This window comes from Rutidosis leptorrhynchoides, chromosome 7, assembly GCF_046630445.1.
Source record: "Rutidosis leptorrhynchoides isolate AG116_Rl617_1_P2 chromosome 7, CSIRO_AGI_Rlap_v1, whole genome shotgun sequence".
Lineage (NCBI taxonomy): Eukaryota > Viridiplantae > Streptophyta > Magnoliopsida > Asterales > Asteraceae > Rutidosis > Rutidosis leptorrhynchoides.
This window is the reverse complement of record NC_092339.1, coordinates 74622134-74646845: the sequence shown is the minus strand read 5'-3', so window position 1 is coordinate 74646845 and position 24712 is coordinate 74622134. Positions and strand designations below refer to the sequence as shown.

Here is a 24712-nt window from a genome sequence, read left to right as displayed (position 1 = left end):
ATATGGTTATATATATAGTTAACATGATTTTATAATAAGTATGTATATCATTAGGTATTTTAACAATGAGTTATATACATAAAAATGAGACTATTAATTTAAGAAACTCGAAAACGATATATATAACGATTATCGTTATAACAACGTCTTACTAGGTACATATGAATCATATTAAGATATTGATACACTTGGTTAATTATGTTAAATGATAAGTAAATATATTATTAAGTGTATTAACAATGAAATACATATGTAAAAATAAGACTACTAACTTAATGATTTCGAAACGAGACATATATGTAACGATTATCGTTGTAACGACATTTAACTGTATATATATCATACTAAGATATATTATATATCATAATATCATGATAATATAATAATTTAACATCTCATTTGTTATAATAAACAATGGGTTAACAACATTCAACAAGATCGTTAACCTAAAGGTTTCAAAACAACATTTACATGTAACGACTAACGATGACTTAACGACTCAGTTAAAATGTATATACATGTAGTGTTTTAATATGTATTCATACACTTTTGAAAGACTTCAAGACACTTATCAAATACTTCTACTTAACAAAATTACATCCTCGTTCAGTTTCATCAACAATTCTACTCGTATGCACCCGTATTCGTACTCGTACAATACACAGCTTTTAGATGTATGTACTATTGGTATATACACTCCAATGATCAGCTCTTAGCAGCCCATGTGAGTCACCTAACACATGTGGGAACCATCATTTGGCAACTAGCATAAAATATCTCATAAAATTACAAAACTATGAGTAATCATTCATGACTTATTTACATGAAAACAAAATTACATATCCTTTATATCTAATCCATACACCAACGACCAAAAACACCTACAAACACTTTCATTCTTCAATTTTCTTCATTTAATTAATCTCTCTCAAGTTCTATCTTCAAGTTCTAAGTGTTCTTCATAAATTCCAAAAGTTCTAGTTTCATAAAATCAAGAATACTTCCAAGATTGCAAGTTTACTTCCAAGTTTTCTAAATCCATTCCAAGTAATCATCTAAGATCAAGAAACCTTTGTTACTTACAGTAGGTTATCTTTCTAATACAAGGTAATAATCATATTCAAACTTTAATTCAATTTCTATAACTATAACAATCTTATTTCGAGTGAAAATCTTACTTGAAATTGTTTTCGTGTCATGATTCTGCTTCAAGAACTTTCAAGCCATCCAAGGATCCTTTGAAGCTAGATCTATTTTTCTCATTTCCAGTAGGTTTATCCAAGGAACTTGAGGTAGTAATGATGTTCATAACATCATTCTATTCATACATATAAAGCTATCTTATTCGAAGGTTTAAACTTGTAATCACTAGAACATAGTTTAGTTAATTCTAAACTTGTTCGCAAATAAAAGTTAATCCTTCTAACTTGACTTTTAAAATCAACTAAACACATGTTCTATATATATATTATATGCTAACTTAATGATTTAAAACCTGGAAACACGAAAAACACCGTAAAATCGGATTTACGCCGTCGTAGTAACACCGCGGGCTGTTTTGGGTTAGTTAATTAAAAACTATGATAAACTTTTATTTAAAAGTTGTTATTCTGGGAAAATGATTTTTATTATGAACATGAAACTATATCCAAAAATTATGGTTAAACTCAAAGTGGAAGTATGTTTTCTAAAATGGTCATCTAGACGTCGTTCTTTCGACTGAAATGACTACCTTTACAAAAACGACTTGTAACTTATTTTTCCGACTATAAACCTATAATTTTTCTGTTTAGATTCATAAAATATAGTTCAATATGAAACCATAGCAATTTGATTCACTCAAAACGGATTTAAAATGAAGAAGTTATGGGTAAAACAAGATTGGATAATTTTTCTCATTTTAGCTACGTGAAAATTGGTAACATATCTATTCCAACCATAACTTAATCAACTTGTATTGTATATTATGTAATCTTGAGATACCATAGACACGTATACAATGTTTCGACCTATCATGTCGACACATCTATATATATTTCGGAACAACCATAGACACTCTATATATGAATGTTGGAGTTAGCTATACAGGGTTGAGGTTGATTCCAAAATATATATAGTTTGAGTTGTGATCAATACTGAGATACGTATACACTGGGTCGTGGATTGATTCAAGATAATATTTATCGATTTATTTCTGTACATCTAATTGTGGACAACTAGTTGTAGGTTACTAACGATGACAGCTGACTTAATAAACTTAAAACATCAAAATATATTAAAAGTGTTGTAAATATATTTTGAACATACTTTGATATATATGTATATATTGTTATAGGTTCGTGAATCAACCAGTGGCCAACTCTTACTTTCCGACGAAGTAAAAATATGTGAAAGTGAGTTATAGTCCCACTTTTAAAATCTAATATTTTTGGGATGAGAATACATGTAGGTTTTATAAATGATTTACAAAATAGATACAAGTACATGAAACTACATTCTATGGTTGAAATATCGAAATCGAATATGCCCCTTTTTATTAAGTCTGGTAATCTAATAATTAGGGAACAGACACCCTAATTGACGCGAATCCTAAAGATAGATCTATTGGGCCTGACAAACCCAATCCAAAGTACCGGATGCTTTAGTACTTCGAAATTTATATCATATCCGAAAGGTGTCCCGGAATGATGGGGATATTCTTATATATGCATCTTGTTAATGTCGATTACCAGGTGTTCACCATATGAATGATTTTTATCTCTATGTATGGGATGTGTATTGAAATATGAAATCTTGTGGTCTATTGTTACGATTTGATATATATAGGTTAAACCTATAACTCACCAACATTTTTGTTGACGTTTAAAGCATGTTTATTCTCAGGTGAATACTAAGAGCTTCCGCTGTTGCATACTAAAATAAGGACAAGATTTGGAGTCCATGTTTGTATGATATTGTGTAAAAACTGCATTCAAGAAACTGATTTCGATGTAGCATATTTGTATTGTAAACCATTATGTAATGGTCGTGTGTAAACAGGATATTTTAGATTATCATTATTTGATAATCTACGTAAAGCTTTTTAAACCTTTATTTATGAAATAAATGTTATGGTTTGTTTTAAAAATGAATGCAGTCTTTGAAAAACGTCTCATATAGAGGTCAAAACCTCGCAACGAAATCAATTAATATGGAACGTTTTTAATCAATAAGAACGGGACATTTCACGTCATGGGTTCAATATATCTTATGATTGAAGTTGTTTCATATCTAACATATATTTCAATCCTTCTTTGAGGAACCATTTGTTGTGGTTGTTCAATTAAAAATACACTCCACAACCAAATATTCTAAGATGGAAAATATTTGGTCTCCACCAAAATTAAGTTGGTAATGGAGAATATTTATAACTTGCACTTGATTTAATGCGAATTAATGTCACATCATGTAAATTTACATGTCCCTATATAAATATTGAGAGTTTTGTACTCATTTCTAATTGTCTAGTTATTAGCTGTAAGCGTTTATCTATTGATTCAGCTAAACCAATTTTGTGTATGCACATGAGCAACTGGATGTTCAACAACAATCCTTGTAGACATATAATAATCATTAAAAGCTTGAGATGTTAACTCACCAGCATTATCAAGTCTCATCCTTTTAATGGTGTAATCAGAATAATGTGTTCTTAATTTAATAATTTGTGCAAGAAACTTTGCAAATGCCATATTACGGCTTGATAACACACAAACATGAGACCATGCGTTAGATGCGTCTATTAGAAAAATGGTCCACATGATGGATGAATTGGTCCATATATATACCCTTGAATTCTTTCAAGAAACATTGGTGATTATTTCTCAATGTGCTTTTCATTAATCGCCATATGTGCTTTTCATTAATCACCATATGTGTTTTTCGTTAATCACTATATGTGCTTTTCATTAATCACTATATGTGCTTTTCATTAATCACCATATGTGATTTTCATTAATCACCATATGTGCTTTTCATCATATATCATTTTCACCATCTGCGCTTTTAATCATATGTGCTGCGCTTTTCGTCATATGCACTTTTCATTATATGCGCTTTTAATTATATGCGCTGCGCTTTTCATCATATGCGCTTTTTATCATATGCGCTTTTAATCATATGCGCTGCGCTTTTCATCATATGCGCTTTTTATCATATGCGCTTTTAATCCTATGCGCTGCGCTTTTCATCATATGCGCTTTTTATCATATGCGCTTTTTATCATATGCGCTTTTCGGTGCTACATAGATATTTCTCATTTTCGATTATCATTGACTGATAATCATATCCATTATGATATATATCAGAAAAACTTAACAAATTTCTCTTTGATTTGGGAGAAAACAAGACATTGTTTACCAAAAAATTCGTACCATTTGGTAATATGAAATTTTGCCTTTTTCGTTCCTTATATCAAGTTTGCAAGAGCTGATATAGTATTTATAATTCCTTCATTTGATTTAAATCAATGAAATATTTCTTAGATTTGATCATAGTGTGTATGTTACTACTATCTGCAATACATAGGTCTTTACCATTTAATTGATGTTGTATTTCAGCAGGATTCATACTAAAACTTCAAATAAGATAAGCAAATAATGAGTTATATTTCAGCAAGATAATCAAATTATATTACCTGCAAACAAGTTATAATCTGAAGTACATAAAAGATAACACTTAATAAAACATATGCGTTATGGTCTAAAACCATTTATTTATGAGTGATACATAAAAAAACTAGGCATCTTAGAAAATTCAAACCATTCAAGTCTCAAGGTAGCTCAGGGTTAATTTAATCAAGATTTGTCAACATATTCACTCTCGTTGTCTTTTCTTGTGGGACTTATTTGTAGAGCTAAACAAGATGTTCATGTATTCAAGAAATACTAGACTGATGATCCACGTTACCAGATCATTAATAAGAATCTCCGGAATTCTTATAAGAGCGTCTACTAATATCTTTAATTTTATTCTTTCATGGATCACCGTTATTTTTTTTTTTTAATAATTAATATCGTATCTATCTTTGAGTATTTTCCATAATACACTTGGATTTTCGATCATATAATATGTAGATTCTAAGGACTCGTCAATATGTTTGCTAAGAAAAATACTTACTATTGCTTTCTCTTGTTCGGAATAATTGTTATTTTCATTCAGAGTTTCTAAAATACCGTTTGATTCGAGATGTTTTTCTACATTCATAACCCATGTTAAGTAGTTGTTCCCACTTGTTCTAAATGAGCAAATTTAAGCCTTTTCAAATTCGACATTTTCTATTATCAAAAAGATGAATAACATAAATCATAATCATAATCAACTTCTATTTATAGACAAATAATAAAATGAAATTAGAATCATTTTAAATTCATAAGTAGCAAACAACAGAATAATGGTATGATTACAAATAATAAAACCACAAGGGCAGGATAGAATATAGGTTCACCCGGTGGTATATTAGCAACAATGATGATAGTTAATATGACCAATACAATAGGAAAAATCATCCTTGTGTGAATCATTTTTACAAAAACTTTTTGAGAGTAGTAATCTGAAAAATGAAGATTGATTTGTGAAAATGTGAAAACGGAGATGTTTATTTTATATTTGAAAAATATAGTTGTTGTAACGTCGTCAGTTGAAGTTAACAACCGTTATGTATATATGACCGTTGTAACGTCGTTAGTTGACGTTAACGAATAAAGTCACTATATCAAAACGCGTATGAGTAATATAAAGGGCACGATTTTTTTTTCTTATTTTAACTTTTAAGATTTACTTTTAATAAAAATACAAACTACTTTTTCTTATTTTAACTTTTAAGATTTACTTTTAATAAAAATACAAACTACTTTTTCTTATTTTAACTTTTAAGATTTACTTTTAATAAAAATACAAACTACTTTTTCTTATTTTAACTTTTAAGATTTACTTTTAAGAATAAACATTAGTATGCATGAAATAAATAATGATTAATTGCATAAGTAATCATAAATGTTAGATAACATATAAAGACCCCATCGTATTCGTATTGATCGGAATTAATCTCGACCCATGGTACCGTGTTGTCAAATGACGTGTTGCGTACATAAAGTATCGTGTTGTCAAATGACGTGTTGCGTACAATCATGAGGTCTTATTAACATAAATATAAATGTTAGTGAAGTTAATAAGAGTTAGATTACAGAAAATATAATTCAGGCGGTATAACCGACCATATATAACTTAAATAACATAAATATAAATGTTAGTGAAGTTAATAAAAGTTAGATTACAGAAATATAATTCAGGCGGTATAACCGACCATATATAACTTAAATAACATAAATATAAATGTTAGTGAAGTTAATAAAAGTTAGATTACAGAAATATAATTCAGGAGGTATAACCGACCATATATAACTTAAATAACATAAATATAAATGTTAGTGAAGTTAATAAAAGTTAGATTACAGAAATATAATTCAGGCGGTATAACCGACCATATATAACTTAAATAACATAAATATAAATGTTAGTGAAGTTAATAAAAGTTAGATAATTTCTTACCTTGATTAGTGACGTGTGCTTGCTTAGATAAACCTTGATTATACGGAGCACTTCGTGCTGATAACGTGTTATATTTCAGTAGGCTTATAACTACCTTTAGTGGCCTGGTTCAATATATTCAAATTGAAAGAACCAATAAAAGAGAGATGTGTTGTAGAAGATATAGGAGAGAAAGAGGTTGAAGAGAGGTGTGATGTATTTAATGTATATGTGTGTTTTTGTAACTTACATTATGCACATATATATAGTACAAATTTTACTATCCATATTTGACTAATTACCATCCATATTTAACTACTAAATTTACAACAATTATTATTATTATTATTATTATTATTATTATTATTATTATTATTATTATTATTATTATTATTATTATTATTATTATTATTATTATTATTATTAATTACTCTCTGTTAATTTTGTTTGGACAACAGTTAGTTGGGAATTACTTAGGAGGACTTAACCACCAATGCGATCATCTCCCGCAGTTGCTATACCCGCCCCCAACTGCGTGCCCAGGAGGAAACCCGCACCAATATCATACGGAGCATGACCGTAACACAACCTCATTCCCTTTACCCATTCCCCCCCAACGCGATGTGGAAAATGTGTCATGGGTTGTACTTCATGCCATGAATGAAATTGTGGGTTAATATGTAGCCAACGTGGGTCGAACTCCTAACCTCTCATAAAAGAGGTACGTCGCCAACCTCTCTTAATAATTACTCTCTATTAATTATTAATTATAATATAATTATTAATTATGGGAGTTGATCTTCACATACACTTTTTAATTTATCTATATCGAATTTAGTGTTATACCCTTAATTATATTGACAATATCAATATTAGTTTAATTTCCTAGATTAATCTAAGGATATATTGGAGAGTTTATGAAATAAAAATGTACATGAATAAAAAATAGTGTGTAAAGATCACCTTTCATTGATTATTAATTATTAATTAGAAATATTGTTATTATATGAAAATTTGTTCAAGTTTCTTTCAAAGAATAAAAAGACAGCTGGAAAAAGAATAAAATAAAGAAAAGTACAGGGAGTTTTGATATTTTGCTGTGCAACAAAAATTATTTTATTAAAAGGGAAATCCTCGTAAAGGTAGCAAGGCGTGTCGCCTTAGAATTGAGTATATACGGTACAAATAAAAAATCTGCGGCAGGAAGAAAAATATCTCTAGTTAAGATTGAATTTTTGGATGACGTGGCACCATGCCAAGTGGAAAGTACATCACATCTCGTACTTTATTCGTTTCCTGAACCGACCCGTTTAAAATAAACTCATCCTCAGACTAAAAATCTACATTAATTAGTTTTTGATCTTTTCCTATCTTCAAAAAAAATATCTGAGATGGACTATACGATTCCGGAGCCGGTGACGGAGGAGCAGATGTGTCCGGAGATGACCGCCGGCGACCCGGGGTTGGGTGAGTTTGTGGAGCAAGAAGAAAGTTCAATAATGGTAACATTTTTATTCATTTATTTATTTATATTTATTTACAACTTTTATTCATAATGTATGTATTATGTCCTATATAATTTTATGATGATGTAGAATTTAGAATTGATATTTTTCTAGGGATTTTTTGTTGTTTATGTTGAGTTCGGGTAAATTATTCTTAATTTTGTTTAATAGATGAGAACTGATGTATTGTGTTATGGCGCCAGTAGTGTGTGTATGCCTCATTGATTTATACACGCGTAATGTGTTTTGATTACAAAGTTTGTTGTTAACAAAGATTCAGTGGCGATTCTAGGATCACAACTCAGTAGGATCAAAACTCAGTGGGGTTCTGTACAATTTGAGTGGTACTTTGTAAATTTTTTTTTCCTAAAGAATGACTATTTACTTATGTAAAAACCACTAATTTTAAAAATATATGGGGTCCTACCTATAAATTTAGTGGTGTTCTACAAAATTTTAGTAGTATTTTATTAGAAAAAAAGAATAATTTAATGGGGTCAAAGGACCCCCTTTGGTAACCCTTAGAGTCGCCACTGCAAAGATTATGAGTCACTAACGAAACTTGAACCTGATTACTGAGGGGTGAAACTAGTGACATGGTCTAAACACTAAACAAACCTTACTTTTTAGTTATTTTTTTGGTGTGAAATTATTATTTTTTCGTTCAAATCTAGGTGGGGTGATACCCTTTTGGTTACCTTATGTTTCGCCTCTTTTATTAGTTTTAGAAGACTTAAATTATATTATTTTTTACACATTTGCTTCAAAGTTGTGAAGAGAGATTGATAGTTTATATTACTACGTATTACGGAGTAATTGCATAAAAGCGTGTGGAATCTAATAACCGTAACTTTAAATTCAACGTATATTGCTTAATAACGAAATCCTATCTGAATGGAGTCTTAGATAGTTGTTGCTTTTTTTGAAAGCTAAGACAACTTTTTTAAGTGTTTAGATACAAATAGTCGCTTGTGTGTTGAGTTCACTTTGGCTAAGCCGAAGTGTCGAGCTACGGAGGCCATTGATTAGATGCATGAAATGTCCATAAAAATGTACATAATTATTTTCTTAAGCATGAACAATTGGCATGAGAGGTTTTCAGGAAACTTGTTAGGAGTGATTATGAACGCATCGGGTCCATAATGACCAGAATCTAATTATGTCCTTCATGAGGCATTTGCTATAAATAGGTAAACTTTATCATTCAAGTTTGTTTGTGATGTTTTAGCCTAGGCATGTTCCATGGTTCCTATTTGGATCTTTTGCATGTATGTATGTATGTTTGGTTGTTGCATAGATCCACTTTTTGTTCATCTTTCTTTATTTATACAATACAAAATTACAAATTCCATGTTTGTCTTCATACAGATAATTTAAAGGGATAATATCCCGAAGAAAAAAAACAAAAGACCTTTTGTAACTTTCTCAGTTTTGGTGCTCTCTGAAAACGTTTGTCGCAGGAATCCCCAAAAAGAGAATCTTCGGAATGGACTGACGAGAAGCATAGTTTGTACCTAAAGTCAATGGAAGCTTCGTTCGTTGACCAGTTAAACAAATTCTTAGATTCGCGTTGCTGGAACACTCAAAACGATTGCACGTCAGATTCGATGTCATCCAGGAGAATTCATGTCAGCACTCGTTGCCGTTCTGGCCAGGTTGGAAATATTCTGCATTATTTTCTTGATACGAAGCTTTTTCTATTTATATATATCTGACAACATTTAACTCAATTCACGGAATCTGATTTGCAGTTGCGCTGCCAACAAACAAATTGCAGTAACGCAGGTACTTCTATGCTACTAATGTTCATATACATATGAGGTGGCAATTTCAACCCATTAACATTGCCTAATGCTACAAAGAAATAATATTCAACTGATGTACGACATCCTAAGTTGTTATGTAAAGAGTTTATATAGTAAGGAGTAGTTTTAATGAGAGTTTTTGTATGTATGCATATCTAAAGCACTAATATTTACAATAGATCAAAAAGTAGTGACAGGTCAGCGCAACCCGACCTGCCCCATTTTACCCCCCACATTTGCCGATTCATCTTGCTGAAAATCAGTCAATGGGTCAAAATAGGTCAAAAGTTGGATTTAGTTAGTCAAAGTCTAATTTATATGGTCAAAGTAGGTCAAAAGTTGGATTTAGTTTGTCAAAGTCAAATTTGGATTTAGTTGGTCAAAATTGGCCAAAGTCAAAGATGGTCAACATCCAGTTAATCCTCTTTTTGACCGATTAATCCCTACAAGGTACAAGCCAATTAATCTCCGATTTGCGATTTTTACAACCTTCCGTCTCCATCATAAAAATTGTAACATTTGACGTTGTCAATGTATGTAGTTCAATCAGTTTCAGTTTTTGTATAATGATAATGTCTAAAATGTCTGCTAGCTATGCAAGAAAGAGTAAATACGAAACATAAGTTAATGTCACCAGTAACTTACAACGAATCAAATTAATTTTGACTTAAAACTTATTACAATAAGGAACACTTCCATTTTTAGACAACCGATGTTTTTATTCATAGTTTTGACCATTGTTTTGTTTTTTGAACATTACAGAGGTGACAGATCAAAACTTTGTTCAAGAAGACTCTGCGGTACAAAAATTGAACACACGATGCAGCAAAAAGAGAAAGAGTACTTCTGCACTCTGGATCAGGCAACGGTGAGGTAATGTGCAAAATGGATCTTGACCGGGTTTGTATTTAAGTTTCAAGCTTCCACATGGCGGGTCCCAACTTTAAAGGTACCCGGTACCACTGAGCTACAAGCTCATTGGTCCGAGTTTGTGTTTATAGGACAGAAATAGAAATTTAAGCAGGTCTAATTAGCCTTCATTTATTTAGAATGGCTAGTGCATCGCTTATGACGACCTAATTCAATTTATAATATAATTTGTATGGTCGGGTACATGAGTTATTATTTACATAAACGAAGTTTATGATTTATAGTACGGAGTAATCAACAATCATCTTAGCTGTTAATTATCAAACTTTGTTAACTTTTAAGACTAGAATTTAAACAAATTACCTAAAGAGTACAATGTAAGCATTTATGTGTTACATACATGCATACATACATCTACAATGAGCTATATATATATATATATATAACACATTCAGCTATTTGTAGTACTTGCACTACTACTCCTGTTTTGCTTTTACTACATACATCTTAATTTTGCCAGCTCAGCATCTTGTGTTGCTTGACATTCTTCTGTTTGCGCTCTCTCGAGATTTACTTGTAATTCTTCTAATAGTCTTTTCGTGTAGTCTAACTCCTTTAAAATCTGATCGTTAGATTGTTCTGCTGCCTCTTTTTTTTTTTAAACAACGGAATCTCTTCGTTCGCTTTTCTTAGTTCTTGTCTCATATACTCTGCCCTCTGCAATTCGGCCCTTTATCAGATTATAACATAAGCTATAATAATCTTTAAAATTTGAATATCATACCTAAACACGGAAACAGCTGCTTTAACAGATTCGAACGGTGCAGTGGTATCAATATTCGCTCTTCCGTAGGTTGATTTCTCAATATGACTTAATGTTATAACAGTAAATTTGACCATTTGTAAATCCAGATGATGATTCTTGAACCGTATTACCATATTCTTGAACATGTTCTTGACTCGTATGACCACCTTTTTCAGCATGATCTTGGGCTGTACAACCCTCTTCTTGAACATGGTCTTGACCAGTAGGATCATCTTTTCTAATATCATTTGACCCGTTAGACCATTTTGATGAACATAATAATGACCTGCATGACCAGTGGCGATTGTACATGTAATGGTGTGGGGTCCTATGACCCCACTACTTTGAATTTTTTTTATACAATGTACACTTCAAAATTGTATAAGACACCGCTAAATTTAACTATAGGACCCATATATTTTTAAATTTTATGGTTTTTTTTAGGTAAACAACCACTAAAGTACCTTCAAATATATTTAGCTATGAAAACTTTTTTTGGAACCCATTTCGATTTTCATTCTGGAATCGCCACTGCGCATGACCATCTTCTTGAACAAGATCTTCACCAATATTACCATCTCTTAGAAATTTGTTTTGACCATATGATCTTCTTCTTAAGCATGGTCTTTCACCCGCAGAGTCATCTTTCCAAACATGGTCCTGTCTCGTATTACCATCTTCTTGAACATGGTTTTGGCCCATATGACCATCTTCTTGAACATGGTCTTGACTCTTAGGTGGTGTTTGTTTTTCAGTTTGCACATCTTGTTATGTCTTATGTATGTGCGTCTGTAGACTTTTTACCACGGACTGTTTTTCTGAAGACATAAGGTTAAATAATGACTTGTTCTGTCTGCAAACTCGCAGACTTAGAAATATGCTTCTAAGTGCTGCAGACAGTTATCTGCAGACATAGAAGCAAACAGTCTTCACTCTTCAGGCCTTTAAGCCACATCTTCTCTACAGAGATGGCCTGCAGTCTTTAGACAAAACATCTTAAAAAACAAACACCACCTTAGAATCATCTTTTGTGTTGGACAACTGATCATTTGTTTGTTTTTCTTCCATTTTCTGGATATGAGGCACCACTTTAGCTTTTTTCTTGATAATATATTTGCAGAATTCATATTTTTGGGTAGATTGAGGCTTGTTGTTCACTTACAGACACATCTAATATGTCATTTTCAGGTACTAAACCACTTAGATCATCATTACCATTATTTTCATTCATCTTCGGGACCTTGGTTATAAAATCTAGTCCATCATTTGAGACCAAATTAGCTGATCCGTCACCAATTGTTAAATTCTCTTTCAGAGGTTTCAGCTCATCCATTCCAGAATTATTCTAAAAACAACCACCCGAACCTTGATGGGATTTTTCTGAAATTCAATTGATTACACAAACTAATGAATTCGTCTTCAAAATTTTATTTTGTATTAATAAAATGTCAAAGCTCATAGACAGATTGTTGCATGCTTAACATCAGAGTTATAAGTATCGTTATCCATGCAGATGAAGAACCGAAATGATTTAAGGTCATTCAAATCATAAAAAACTATAATTAAAGTTGGTACTAAAATGTGATCATCAAATTATAACCTACGAGGAAATCTCCAGAATTAAATCCAGAGGCTTATTAACATTAATATATGTAGATATTGCATCAAAACTTGATTAACTCCGATAAATAGACGATTTTTAGTTAAGAAAACACTGGGCGGCAAATGAAAGCAGTATACAAAATGATGATAGAAAACCATAAAGAAATAGAGCCAATTTCATATTTCCCCATCATAATAAATTACATATATTCCCAAACGTGCTTTAAATTTCTTGTAAATTATACATTAAAAAGTTGTATTTTGAGAAAATATGTCATTTATGGATTTACGAAGGATAAATATGATATTTTTCCAAAGAAATATAATGATCGTAACAGAAAGAATAATTATTAATGGTAATATGAAAAAAGTAGATCCATAGTTTTGTGTTTGGTTGTGTCTCTGTTGCGTTTGTTTGCGCTTGCGATTTTTGGTATGTTGTTGGTGTCTTGTATAGTTAATTAGCTCTATTGTGTTCGGTTGGTTACGGTTTAGTGTATACGAGGTTCGGTTATAGATAGTTTATATGTTTCGCCGTTTTCTAGGTTCGAGCCTTATCTAGAGTTCCTTGTATCTTTTTTTGAAGACGTTTTTTTTTTCTTTTCAAAAACGTGTTCATTTTTATATAGGTGTTCGTTTTTTTCCAAAAAAAAAAAAGGAAAGAATAACAAATGCACCACAATGTAAAGCCCGCTATTATTTGAATTTCTTTTCGATGTTTTTGTCTAAATTAGTCTAAACTGCTATTTGATTTCAATTCTTAGTAAGTGATGTAAAACGTCAAGGTGTTGGTTGGTGTATTGGTGATGACCTCACCTTCCATAACGGAGGTTAATGGTTTGATCCAATGAGCTGCATAAATATTTTCTTTGAGTTTAAATACCCATTACATGGGCCTCATAGGTCTCGAACGTCTTACGTTTGAGCCTCAACCAAGTTAAAATTAGTCTAAATTGCTATTTGATTTCTATTCTTAGTAATTGATGTAAAACGTCAAGGTGTTTGAAAGACCATTCCGGATACTTTCGAGTTAGTATATGTAAACAATGATCAAGAATCAAAATGAACACAATAATGTGGTTAAGTGGTCAATCATTAAGTGAAAGATTTGGCTTTTAAGTCATTGTTGTTAGATGTAAATCTTTCTTCATATCAAACTAATTTCTTTTACGAAATAATATATGTTATTATTTGATGTATAATAAAATAATGGGGTAGAATGAAGGTAAAAATATGTATTATTTGATGTATAATACAATAATGGGGTAGAATGAAGGTAAAAGGATAAAAAATTAGAGATTAGTATTAGTGTTGTAGGGAACAATTGGAATAGTAGTTGCATACATGTGAGCACACTGCCCATGAGAAGTAACAATGGTGGTCAAAGTCTTGGGAAAGTAACCTTAGACCAGATTTCCTTTCCATTTTGTGCATACAAAACTACAACACTTTACCTCAAACATTCAGACTTTGGACCTACCTACTCTTAACACATCGAATATGAGAACGATCTCTACGCTTCTAATTTCATTCTTACATCACTAACCATGTTTTATGAAAAATTGAAAAACGAATTTGAAAATTGTATCGCAAAATCTCAAAAGTTAAACGCGAAATGCGAGTTTGAAAATTGAAACGTGAATCTGATCATGCATATTTTAACCATAGAAGTAATATGTCTGTTCAACGCGTAAAGTGATGTTTAAGGATCTTAGAACAAGGCTCTCCGGTCCGGCTACCGTGAATAACCCTGGCCGACATGATGATGTCGGCGGGGTGGCCAAGTGATTAAGTCCACCTTTAATGACGATCGTCGATTAGAAGGCCCCAAATAAGGTCGTAGGTACTAGTTAATCAAGAAACTAACCTGTTAACCTTTGGAAGATGCTCGGCAATGTTGGTTACGTAAGACGTGTATTAGATGATGATTGCGTAAGGTGATTGTGTTTAGAATGATAGTTAGGGTTTGTATATATAGGCAAACCCTAATTCTAGAACCATCAGAGATAATGGCAATCCTTTTCATAACGAACTCCCCCGAATCACGGATGTAATTATGGAAAAGATATTTACTTGATAGCCAAGTAATCGCTGTACCGGGAACAAAGGCATTAGATACGAATCCGCATACCGCATAACGCACATGAGTACACGCATACGCACACTAGTGGGTGCCCGCATACATATGACTTGCGCATGCGGGTTGCGGTATCATTATGTCCCCCCAGTTTGATGTTATATGGCGCAAGACATATGATATCAAACTATTAAGCGGAAAAAACAAGAAAACGGCTAGCATTCAATGTTCCGCGTGCGTTTCGAGGTCATTTAATGCCTGTCACTGTCGCAGAAGCCCATTCGGCTGACAAGACGTAAAGTGGCAGTTGGCAGGCGCGTGTCAGCCACGCGCTCATAGGTAACAATACCCAACTGACATCCACGCGCGCACTGAAAATGCAACCCGTTGATCGCGTAACACGTGTACAGCCACGATCACACCATTCCACCCCATGACTCCAAATCTTCACTATAAATAGCCCCAATTCACACACATTTCCATTTTTCTGCTTCAATCTTCCCCAATACGCTGCTATATTCAATTCCGATCAAATCCTAAATACTCCGGCCACTGTCTAAAGGTTAGTAATTCTCCAATCACTCTATAGAAAATGACTAAGGCTAACGAGAACTATGTAGATAGTGTTAGATCGATTATAGAGCAGAAACACATTGATCACTTAGTTAAACAATACCCACCGTTAGCAAAGTACAATCCGGTGCCACTCCTGCCCAATCAACGCGCTCACGAGCCACCGGAGAAGAAGGTGGCCATCTACGAACATGCGTTCAAGCATGGCAACTTTAGGGTTCCCCCCTCCGACTTCTTCCTAGGCGTTCACTTCAGAGTGGGATTAAGGCAACTACACCCTTATGCAATAGGTAAAATAGTACTGTTTGAGATGTGGTGCGCCGCACTCAACAAGGTACCGTTGGTGAAAATTTTATGTCATCTATACCGCTTAGCCAATCACCACAAATCCTGGTTCACCTTCTTCGCCCGACAAAATTTCACCAAGACCCCAAAGTCGAATGCGGGTAACTGGAAAGAAACTTTCTTTTACATTGACCAAACTGTAGTTGGTACCAATTTTCCGCAAACGCTTATATGGTGCGAGAAGGTGGAGAAGGATGTGAACAAAACCCCGGTCCTCGATGACGAGGAAACAAAACTATTGGCGGAGTGCGCTAACGCACAGCTGGTGCACCGGTCATACGGGAACGTGATGTTGCGGTTAGGGAAGATATCCGCACACTGGCCATGGGAAGATGTGCGTCAGCCATAGTCGGACCGGATGGAAAGGGTAGGAATAGTATAATCACGTACTAATATAACCGTTTGCTATTTATATGTGCTAACGCATGCGTGCATGTTTGCAGAGATGAAGATGAAGAAAGTATTGACTGCGGAGATCGCGGGCATCTCCTTCCGCAAGCAGAATGTCAACCAACAGTTGGAGCAGGAGAAAACTGGAGAGAATGCACCTGCCACCTCCGGTAATAAGCGCAAGGCCGCTGAAGCCTCCCAACCCCAACAGAAGAAGAAGAAGAAGAAACTCACTCCCAAACAGAGGGAGGACAAGCGGAACGACAACTTCGTTCCCATCGAACCCCGTTCTACGGATCTACCTCCCCCATCTTCTGGTAAGCGTTCCCCCTTCGCGCATACCGCATACTTAACTTTGCATTTATGTAACCATTTACTGATACGCAGAGCATGTTGAAGAGACGCATCACACCCCACCGCGGATCAATCCGGACCTTGAAGCTACCGCCGAGTCAAAGGACAAGAAGATACACCTGGACTCCGAATCCACACCAACCCCGCCACACGGGAGCTTCCGATTGGCGAACCTGGCGCAGCTCACTCAGTCATCGGCGAAAAACGCCGCAGAGCAATCCGTCTTCCTCCAACAAATCTTCCCGATCGAATTCCGCAACCAACTAGCTACACTGCCCTTTAATCAGGCGCTCAACGCCTTCATCCAAAACGGCCTTGTCTTTTTTGGCATGGTTGCGGATCAAGCCCGCCGTTCCACTAACTTGTATCAAGTGGCCGTGCGGAAAGAAACAGAACTAGGGCTAGTGCAAGCGGGGGTTGATCAGGTTAAGAAAGCCAGGGATGCCGCAGAGGAGGCGCGCAAAGCGGCGGAGGTGACTGCGGCGGAAACAAAAACCGCCCTGATTGAGGAAAGGAAGAAAAACCGTGAGCTGGTTGGTTCGGTTGACCAAGCTAAGGGGGAGACTGAGCGTCTGCGGGTGGAGCTGGAAAGGGTGAACAGGGAGAAGGATGACGCGGTGACTTGCCGTGAACTGGCAGAGGCGGACTTATCAAAGCTTCGCACCGCCCTTCCTACCATTGCGCAGAAGGTGATGGATTCCGGGCCCGTATCCGACAAGTTTAATGCCTACATTGAAGCGGTGAAGGACCACGAAATCAACAAGGCAGTGCTGGAGGTGATCCAAGCTTGCGGTTTGACACCGTCGTACCCTGACATCGTACAAAATAAGCTAAAGGAGGGTACGGCTGCGGTGGTAATGGAGGCGGAAGAAGCCATCACAACCATCCCAATCCCCCTGATCAATGCTTTTGCTGTGGACCCGAATATGTCGGTTGACGGGTTCCTCAAGGAGGATTATTAGTGTTAGCTTGTATTCGTTTGCGCCGCAAGTCCTGTGCACAGGCAGGCAATTTGAAACAGATGTCATGTAATATCTTGATTTTGTATATATGATATTATGTTGTGCATGCGTTGTGTATTAATTGTTTATATATCGCGAATCAAAACAAATAGTGCACCGCATGCCTAATCACATGGTTAACCAAAACTCATGCGCATACGCAGGTACTGCGTAAAATAAACCAATAGTTTAGCAATTTTACCTTTAACAATTTAGACTCAAAAGCTACTGCGTTATTGCTTTGTCATGTTCTAGAGGTGCACTTTAGCTGTATGGTAAGCAACGCAACTAAAAACAAACCAATGCTTTTATACTTTGAGTTCCTCAAGCAAACCAATGCGAGAGTAATTACGCACAAGCAAACCAATGCTTGTAGTTTTAAGTCGACTTGGCAGCCATCTAGTGTAGTGACCCGAACTTTTCCATGTTTATATATATTAATTGAGATTGATATTTACATGATTAAATGTTTCCAACATGTTAAGCAATCAAACTTGTTAAGACTTGATTAATTGAAATATGTTTCATATAGACAATTGACCACCCAAGTTGACCGGTGATTCACGAACGTTAAAACTTGTAAAAACTATATGATGACATATATATGGATATATATATATAGTTAACATGATACTATGATAAGTAAACATATCATTAAGTATATTAACAATGAACTACATATGTAAAAACAAGACTACTAACTTAATGATTTTTAAACGAGACATATATGTAACGATTATCGTTGTAAAGACATTTAATGTATATATATCATATTAAGAGATATTCATACATGATAATATCATGATAATATAATAATTTAAAATCTTATTTGATATTATAAACATTGGGTTAACAACATTTAACAAGATCGTTAACCTAAAGGTTTCAAAACAACACTTACATGTAACGACTAACGATGACTTAACGACTCAGTTAAAATGTATATACATGTAGTGTTTTAATATGTAGTTATACACTTTTGAAAGACTTCAATACACTTATCAAAATACTTCTACTTAACAAAAATGCTTACAATTACATCCTCGTTCAGTTTCATCAACAATTCTACTCGTATGCACCCGTATTCGTACTCGTACAATACACAGCTTTTAGATGTATGTACTATTGGTATATACACTCCAATGATCAGCTCTTAGCAGCCCATGTGAGTCACCTAACACATGTGGGAACCATCATTTGGCAACTAGCATGAAATATCTCATAAAATTACAAAAATATGAGTAATCATTCATGACTTATTTACATGAAAACAAAATTACATATCCTTTATATCTAATCCATACACCAACGACCAAAAACACCTACAAACACTTTCATTCTTCAATTTTCTTCATCTAATTGATCTCTCTCAAGTTCTATCTTCAAGTTCTAAGTGTTCTTCATAAATTCCAAAAGTTCTAGTTTCATAAAATCAAGAATACTTTCAAGTTTGCTAGCTCACTTCCAATCTTGTAAGGTGATCATCCAACCTCAAGAAATCTTTGTTTCTTACAGTAGGTTATCATTCTAATACAAGGTAATAATCATATTCAAACTTTGGTTCAATTTCTATAACTATAACAATCTTATTTCAAGTGATGATCTTACTTGAACTTGTTTTCGTGTCATGATTCTGCTTCAAGAACTTCGAGCCATCCAAGGATCCATTGAAGCTAGATCCATTTTTCTCTTTTCCAATAGGTTTATCCAAGGAACTTAAGGTAGTAATGATGTTCATAACATCATTCGATTCATACATATAAAGCTATCTTATTCGAAGGTTTAAACTTGTAATCACTAGAACATAGTTTAGTTAATTCTAAACTTGTTCGCAAACAAAAGTTAATCCTTCTAACTTGACTTTTAAAATCAACTAAACACATGTTCTATATCTATATGATATGCTAATTTAATGATTTAAAACCTGGAAACACGAAAAACACCGTAAAACCGGATTTACGCCGTCGTAGTAACACCGCGGGCTGTTTTGGGTTAGTTAATTAAAAACTATGATAAACTTTGATTTTAAAGTTGTTATTCTGAGAAAATGATTTTTATTATGAACATGAAACTATATCCAAAAATTATGATTAAACTCAAAGTGGAAGTATGTTTTCTAAAATGGTCATCTAGACGTCGTTCTTTCGACTGAAATGACTACCTTTACAAAAACGACTTGTAACTTATTTTTCCGACTATAAACCTATACTTTTATGTTTAGATTCATAAAATAGAGTTCAATATGAAACCATAGCAATTTGATTCACTCAAAACGGATTTAAAATGAAGAAGTTATGGGTAAAACAAGATTGGATAATTTTTCTCATTTTAGCTACGTGAAAATTGGTAACAAATCTATTCCAACCATAACTTAATCAACTTGTATTGTATATTATGTAATCTTGAGATACCATAGACACGTATACAATGTTTCGACCTATCATGTCGACACATCTATATATATTTCGGAACAACCATAGACACTCTATATGTGAATGTTGGAGTTAGCTATACAGGGTTGAGGTTGATTCCAAAATATATATAGTTTGAGTTGTGATCAATACTGAGATACGTATACACTGGGTCGTGGATTGATTCAAGATAATATTTATCGATTTATTTCTGTACATCTAACTGTGGACAACTAGTTGTAGGTTACTAACGAGGACAGCTGACTTAATAAACTTAAAACATCAAAATATATTAAAAGTGTTGTAAATATATTTTGAACATACTTTGATATATATGTATATATTGTTATAGGTTCGTGAATCAACCAGTGGCCAAGTCTTACTTCCCGACGAAGTAAAAATCTGTGAAAGTGAGTTATAGTCCCACTTTTAAAATCTAATATTTTTGGGATGAGAATACATGCGGGTTTTATAAATGATTTACAAAATAGACACAAGTACGTGAAACTACATTCTATGGTTGAATTATCGAAATCGAATATGCCCCTTTTTATTAAGTCTGGTAATCTAAGAATTAGGGAACAGACACCCTAATTGACGCGAATCCTAAAGATAGATCTATTGGGCCTAACAAACCCCATCCAAAGTACCGGATGCTTTAGTACTTCGAAATTTATATCATATCCGAAGGGTGTCCCGGAATGATGGGGATATTCTTATATATGCATCTTGTTAATGTCGGTTACCAGGTGTTCACCATATGAATGATTTTTATCTCTATGTATGGGATGTGTATTGAAATATGAAATCTTGTGGTCTATTGTTACGATTTGATATATATAGGTTAAACCTATAACTCACCAACATTTTTGTTGACGTTTAAAGCATGTTTATTCTCAGGTGAATATTAAGAGTTTCCGCTATTGCATACTAAAATAAGGACAAGATTTGGAGTCCATGTTTGTATGATATTGTGTAAAAACTGCATTCAAGAAACTGATTTCGATGTAACATATTTGTATTGTAAACCATTATGTAATGGTCGTGTGTAAACAGAATATTTTAGATTATCATTATTTGATAATCTACGTAAAGCTTTTAAACCTTTATTTATGAAATAAAGGTTATGGTTTGTTTTAAAAATGAATGCAGTCTTTGAAAAACGTCTCATATAGAGGTCAAAACCTCGCAACGAAATCAATTAATATGGAACGTTTTTAATCAATAAGAACGGGACATTTCAGTTGGTATCAGAGCGTTGGTCTTAGAGAACCAGAATTTTTCATTAGTGTGTCTTATCGAGTTTGTTAGGATGCATTAGTGAGTCTGGACTTCGACCGTGTTTACTTGAAAAATGATTGCTTAACAAATTTTGTTGGAAACTATATATTTTTAACATGTGAATATTATGTGATATATTAATCTCTTAACGCGTTTGATATTATGTGATAGATGTCTACCTCTAGAACAAGTCCCATTGACTCACCTAATAATAATGAAGAGTCAAATGTAAATTGGAATGATTCGTGGACTGATTCACAAGTTCCCGAAGAGGAACCGGAAGAAGAGTCGGAACCGGAAGAAGAATTGGAACCGGAAGAAGAATCGGAACCGGATGAAGAAATAGAACCGGTGGGGGAAATAATAAAACGGTTAAGTAAAAGAAAATCCTCAACCAACCGACCAAGGTTAATTATGGTCAATGGTGTTTCCGCCAAGGAAGCAAAATATTGGGAGGATTACCAATTCTCCGATGAATCGGATTCCGACGAGAATTCCGATGATGTTATAGAAATTACCCCAACTGAATTTAAAAAGGCAAAAGAAAATAATAAGGGAAAGGGCATAAAAATAGAGAAATCTAATTCCAACCCCGATGAACTTTATATGTATCGTCAACGCCCGAAGTCCTTAAGTTGTAACAATGACCCGGGAACCTCTAAACCACCAGGTTTTTCTAAACCAATGTGGACAACGATGGCTCGTATTAGGGGAACATCATATATCCCTAGAAACTTGGCAAAACGAACCAAAACCGAAGAAGAAGAAACGAGCGAGTCGGAATAAGATAGTTGTATTCGTGTGGTGTAATATATGTAATATAGTGTTCTTATGCTTTATGATATATGTAAAAATTGCTTGTATTAATAAGTATTTTTTTTATGAATCTAACTCTTGTCTATTTTACAGTTTAAAAACACAAAATGGATAGACAACCCAATATTTTAAGAGACCTACCCGGAGACATGATTGATGAAATCTTGTCTAGAGTCGGCCAGAATTCCTCGGCACAACTATTTAAGGCGAGATCAGTTTGTAAGACATTCGAAGAACGTTCCAAGAATGTCTTGGTTTATAAGAGACTTTCGTTTGAAAGATGGGGGATATCACATTGGGAAACCCATAAGTTACGATGTGTTTACTTTGACGCATATATTGCGGGGAACCCAAATGCTATTTTACGCAACGGGTTAAGAAATTATTTTGACTCAATATATCCTAATATTGGACTTCGTGATTTAGAAAAAGCGGCTAACATGCAACATAAAGAAGCATGTTATGCTTACGGATTAGTAATGTTCGCTTCTCACCAAAGTGAGAACAAGAACATCGGGCTACAACTATTAAACAAAATGTTTCCACAAGTGACGGAGTCGGTAATTGGGGTAAGAAATGAGGTTTTTAGATTATTACGGGACTGTTGGACATTACGTAACCCTCGTCCCTTTGACGACGTTACAACACGCTGTCTTATCAACGGCCATAACGGTTATGTTGCACAAGACCAAGGATGGGAAGTAGTCCTAGTAAAACCAGAATGCATGACTTGTTTCTGAACGTATGAATTACGTGTCTTTATTGCCTTTGCTGAACGACTTTTGTACTAGCTAGAATTATCTTCACAACTATCTTGTATCAAAGTTATTGTGTGCTATATTTCATGCTTTATGTAAAATAAGCGGTATTGTAAGTTTGTAAAATATTGTATAAAAGTTTGAACGCGAAATATTATTATAATCAGTTTTTCATATAGAATTGTAGTAGTTGAATTGTATATTAGCTACTAAGTATGAACTTAACGGGTAGGTACTACCCGAATTTAAACTTATAAAACGCTAATATGAAGAAAAAGCTTTTATAAATGAGTTCATATTATGCTACGAAATACTATTAACTACTCTTAATATTCTGTATGATTAACTTGTTCCATTTAACTATTTTGAAGGAAATGGCACCGACTACTCGACACACCGTGAATATGAATGAAGAGGAATTCCGTACTTTTCTAGCTTCAAACATAGCCGCAGTACAGGCTGTGCTACATACCAACAATAACCTTGGATCTAGCAGTACAGGAAATCGTGTAGGATGCACCTACAAAGAATTCACTGCCTGCAAACCTTTGGAATTTGATGGAACCGAAGGACCGATCGGATTGAAATGGTGGACCGAGAAGGTCGAATCGGTGTTTGCCATAAGTAAGTGTACTGAAGAGGACAAAGTAAAGTACGCTACGCATACCTTCACAGGTTCTGCGTTAACATGGTGGAATACCTATCTAGAGCAAGTGGGACAAGACGATGCGTACGCACTACCGTGGTCAGCATTCAGGCACTTGATGAACGAGAAGTACCGTCCCAGAACCGAGGTCAATAAGCTCAAGACAGAACTTAGAGGGTTACGAACCCAAGGATTTGATATTACCACGTACGAAAGACGATTCACAGAATTGTGCCTATTGTGTCCGGGAGCATTCGAAGATGAGGAAGAGAAGATCGACGCGTTTGTGAAAGGATTACCGGAAAGAATCCAAGAAGATATAAGTTCACACGAGCCCGCCTCCATACAACAGGCATGTAGAATGGCTCACAAACTCGTGAACCAAATTGAAGAAAGAATTAAAGAACAGACTGCTGAAGAGGCCAATGTGAAGCAAGTCAAAAGAAAGTGGGAGGAAAACGGTGATAAGAATCACCAATACAACAACAACAGCAATTACAACAATAATCGCAACAATTATCCCAACAATCGCAACATCAATCGTAACTACAACAAACGGCCCAACAACAACAACAACAGCAACTACAACAATCATCCCAACAACAATAATAACCGCAACAACAACAACAATCAGAAGCAGCTATGCCAAAGGTGTGAAAAGAATCACTCGGGGTTATGCACCAAATTTTGCAACAAGTGTAAAAGAAATGGTCATAGCGCGGCGAAGTGTGAGGTCTACGGATCAGGGGTTAATAGAACGAAAGGAACAAATGGTGTCGGAACGAGTAATGGCTGAGCAAGTAGTGTCGGAGCAAGTTATGCCAATGTAGTTTGTTATAAATGTGGAAAACCGGGCCACATTATTAGAAATTGCCCGAACCAGGAGAACACGAATGGACAAGGCCGTGG

The 24712-nt window shown here is 34.3% G+C and overlaps 1 protein-coding gene across 1 annotated transcript; it reads left to right on the top strand.

Annotated features, from left to right (window-relative positions):
• Positions 1 to 7746: 7746 nt before the first annotated feature.
• On the top strand, positions 7747 to 11024 carry LOC139856925 (uncharacterized). The gene is made up of 4 exons (XM_071845638.1): positions 7747 to 8066; positions 9530 to 9724; positions 9821 to 9854; positions 10637 to 11024. Exons 1-4 carry the CDS (start codon positions 7956 to 7958, stop codon positions 10744 to 10746), a joined length of 450 nt encoding a protein of 149 aa, XP_071701739.1. The 5' UTR covers positions 7747 to 7955; the 3' UTR covers positions 10747 to 11024.
• Positions 11025 to 24712: the final 13688 nt, after the last annotated feature.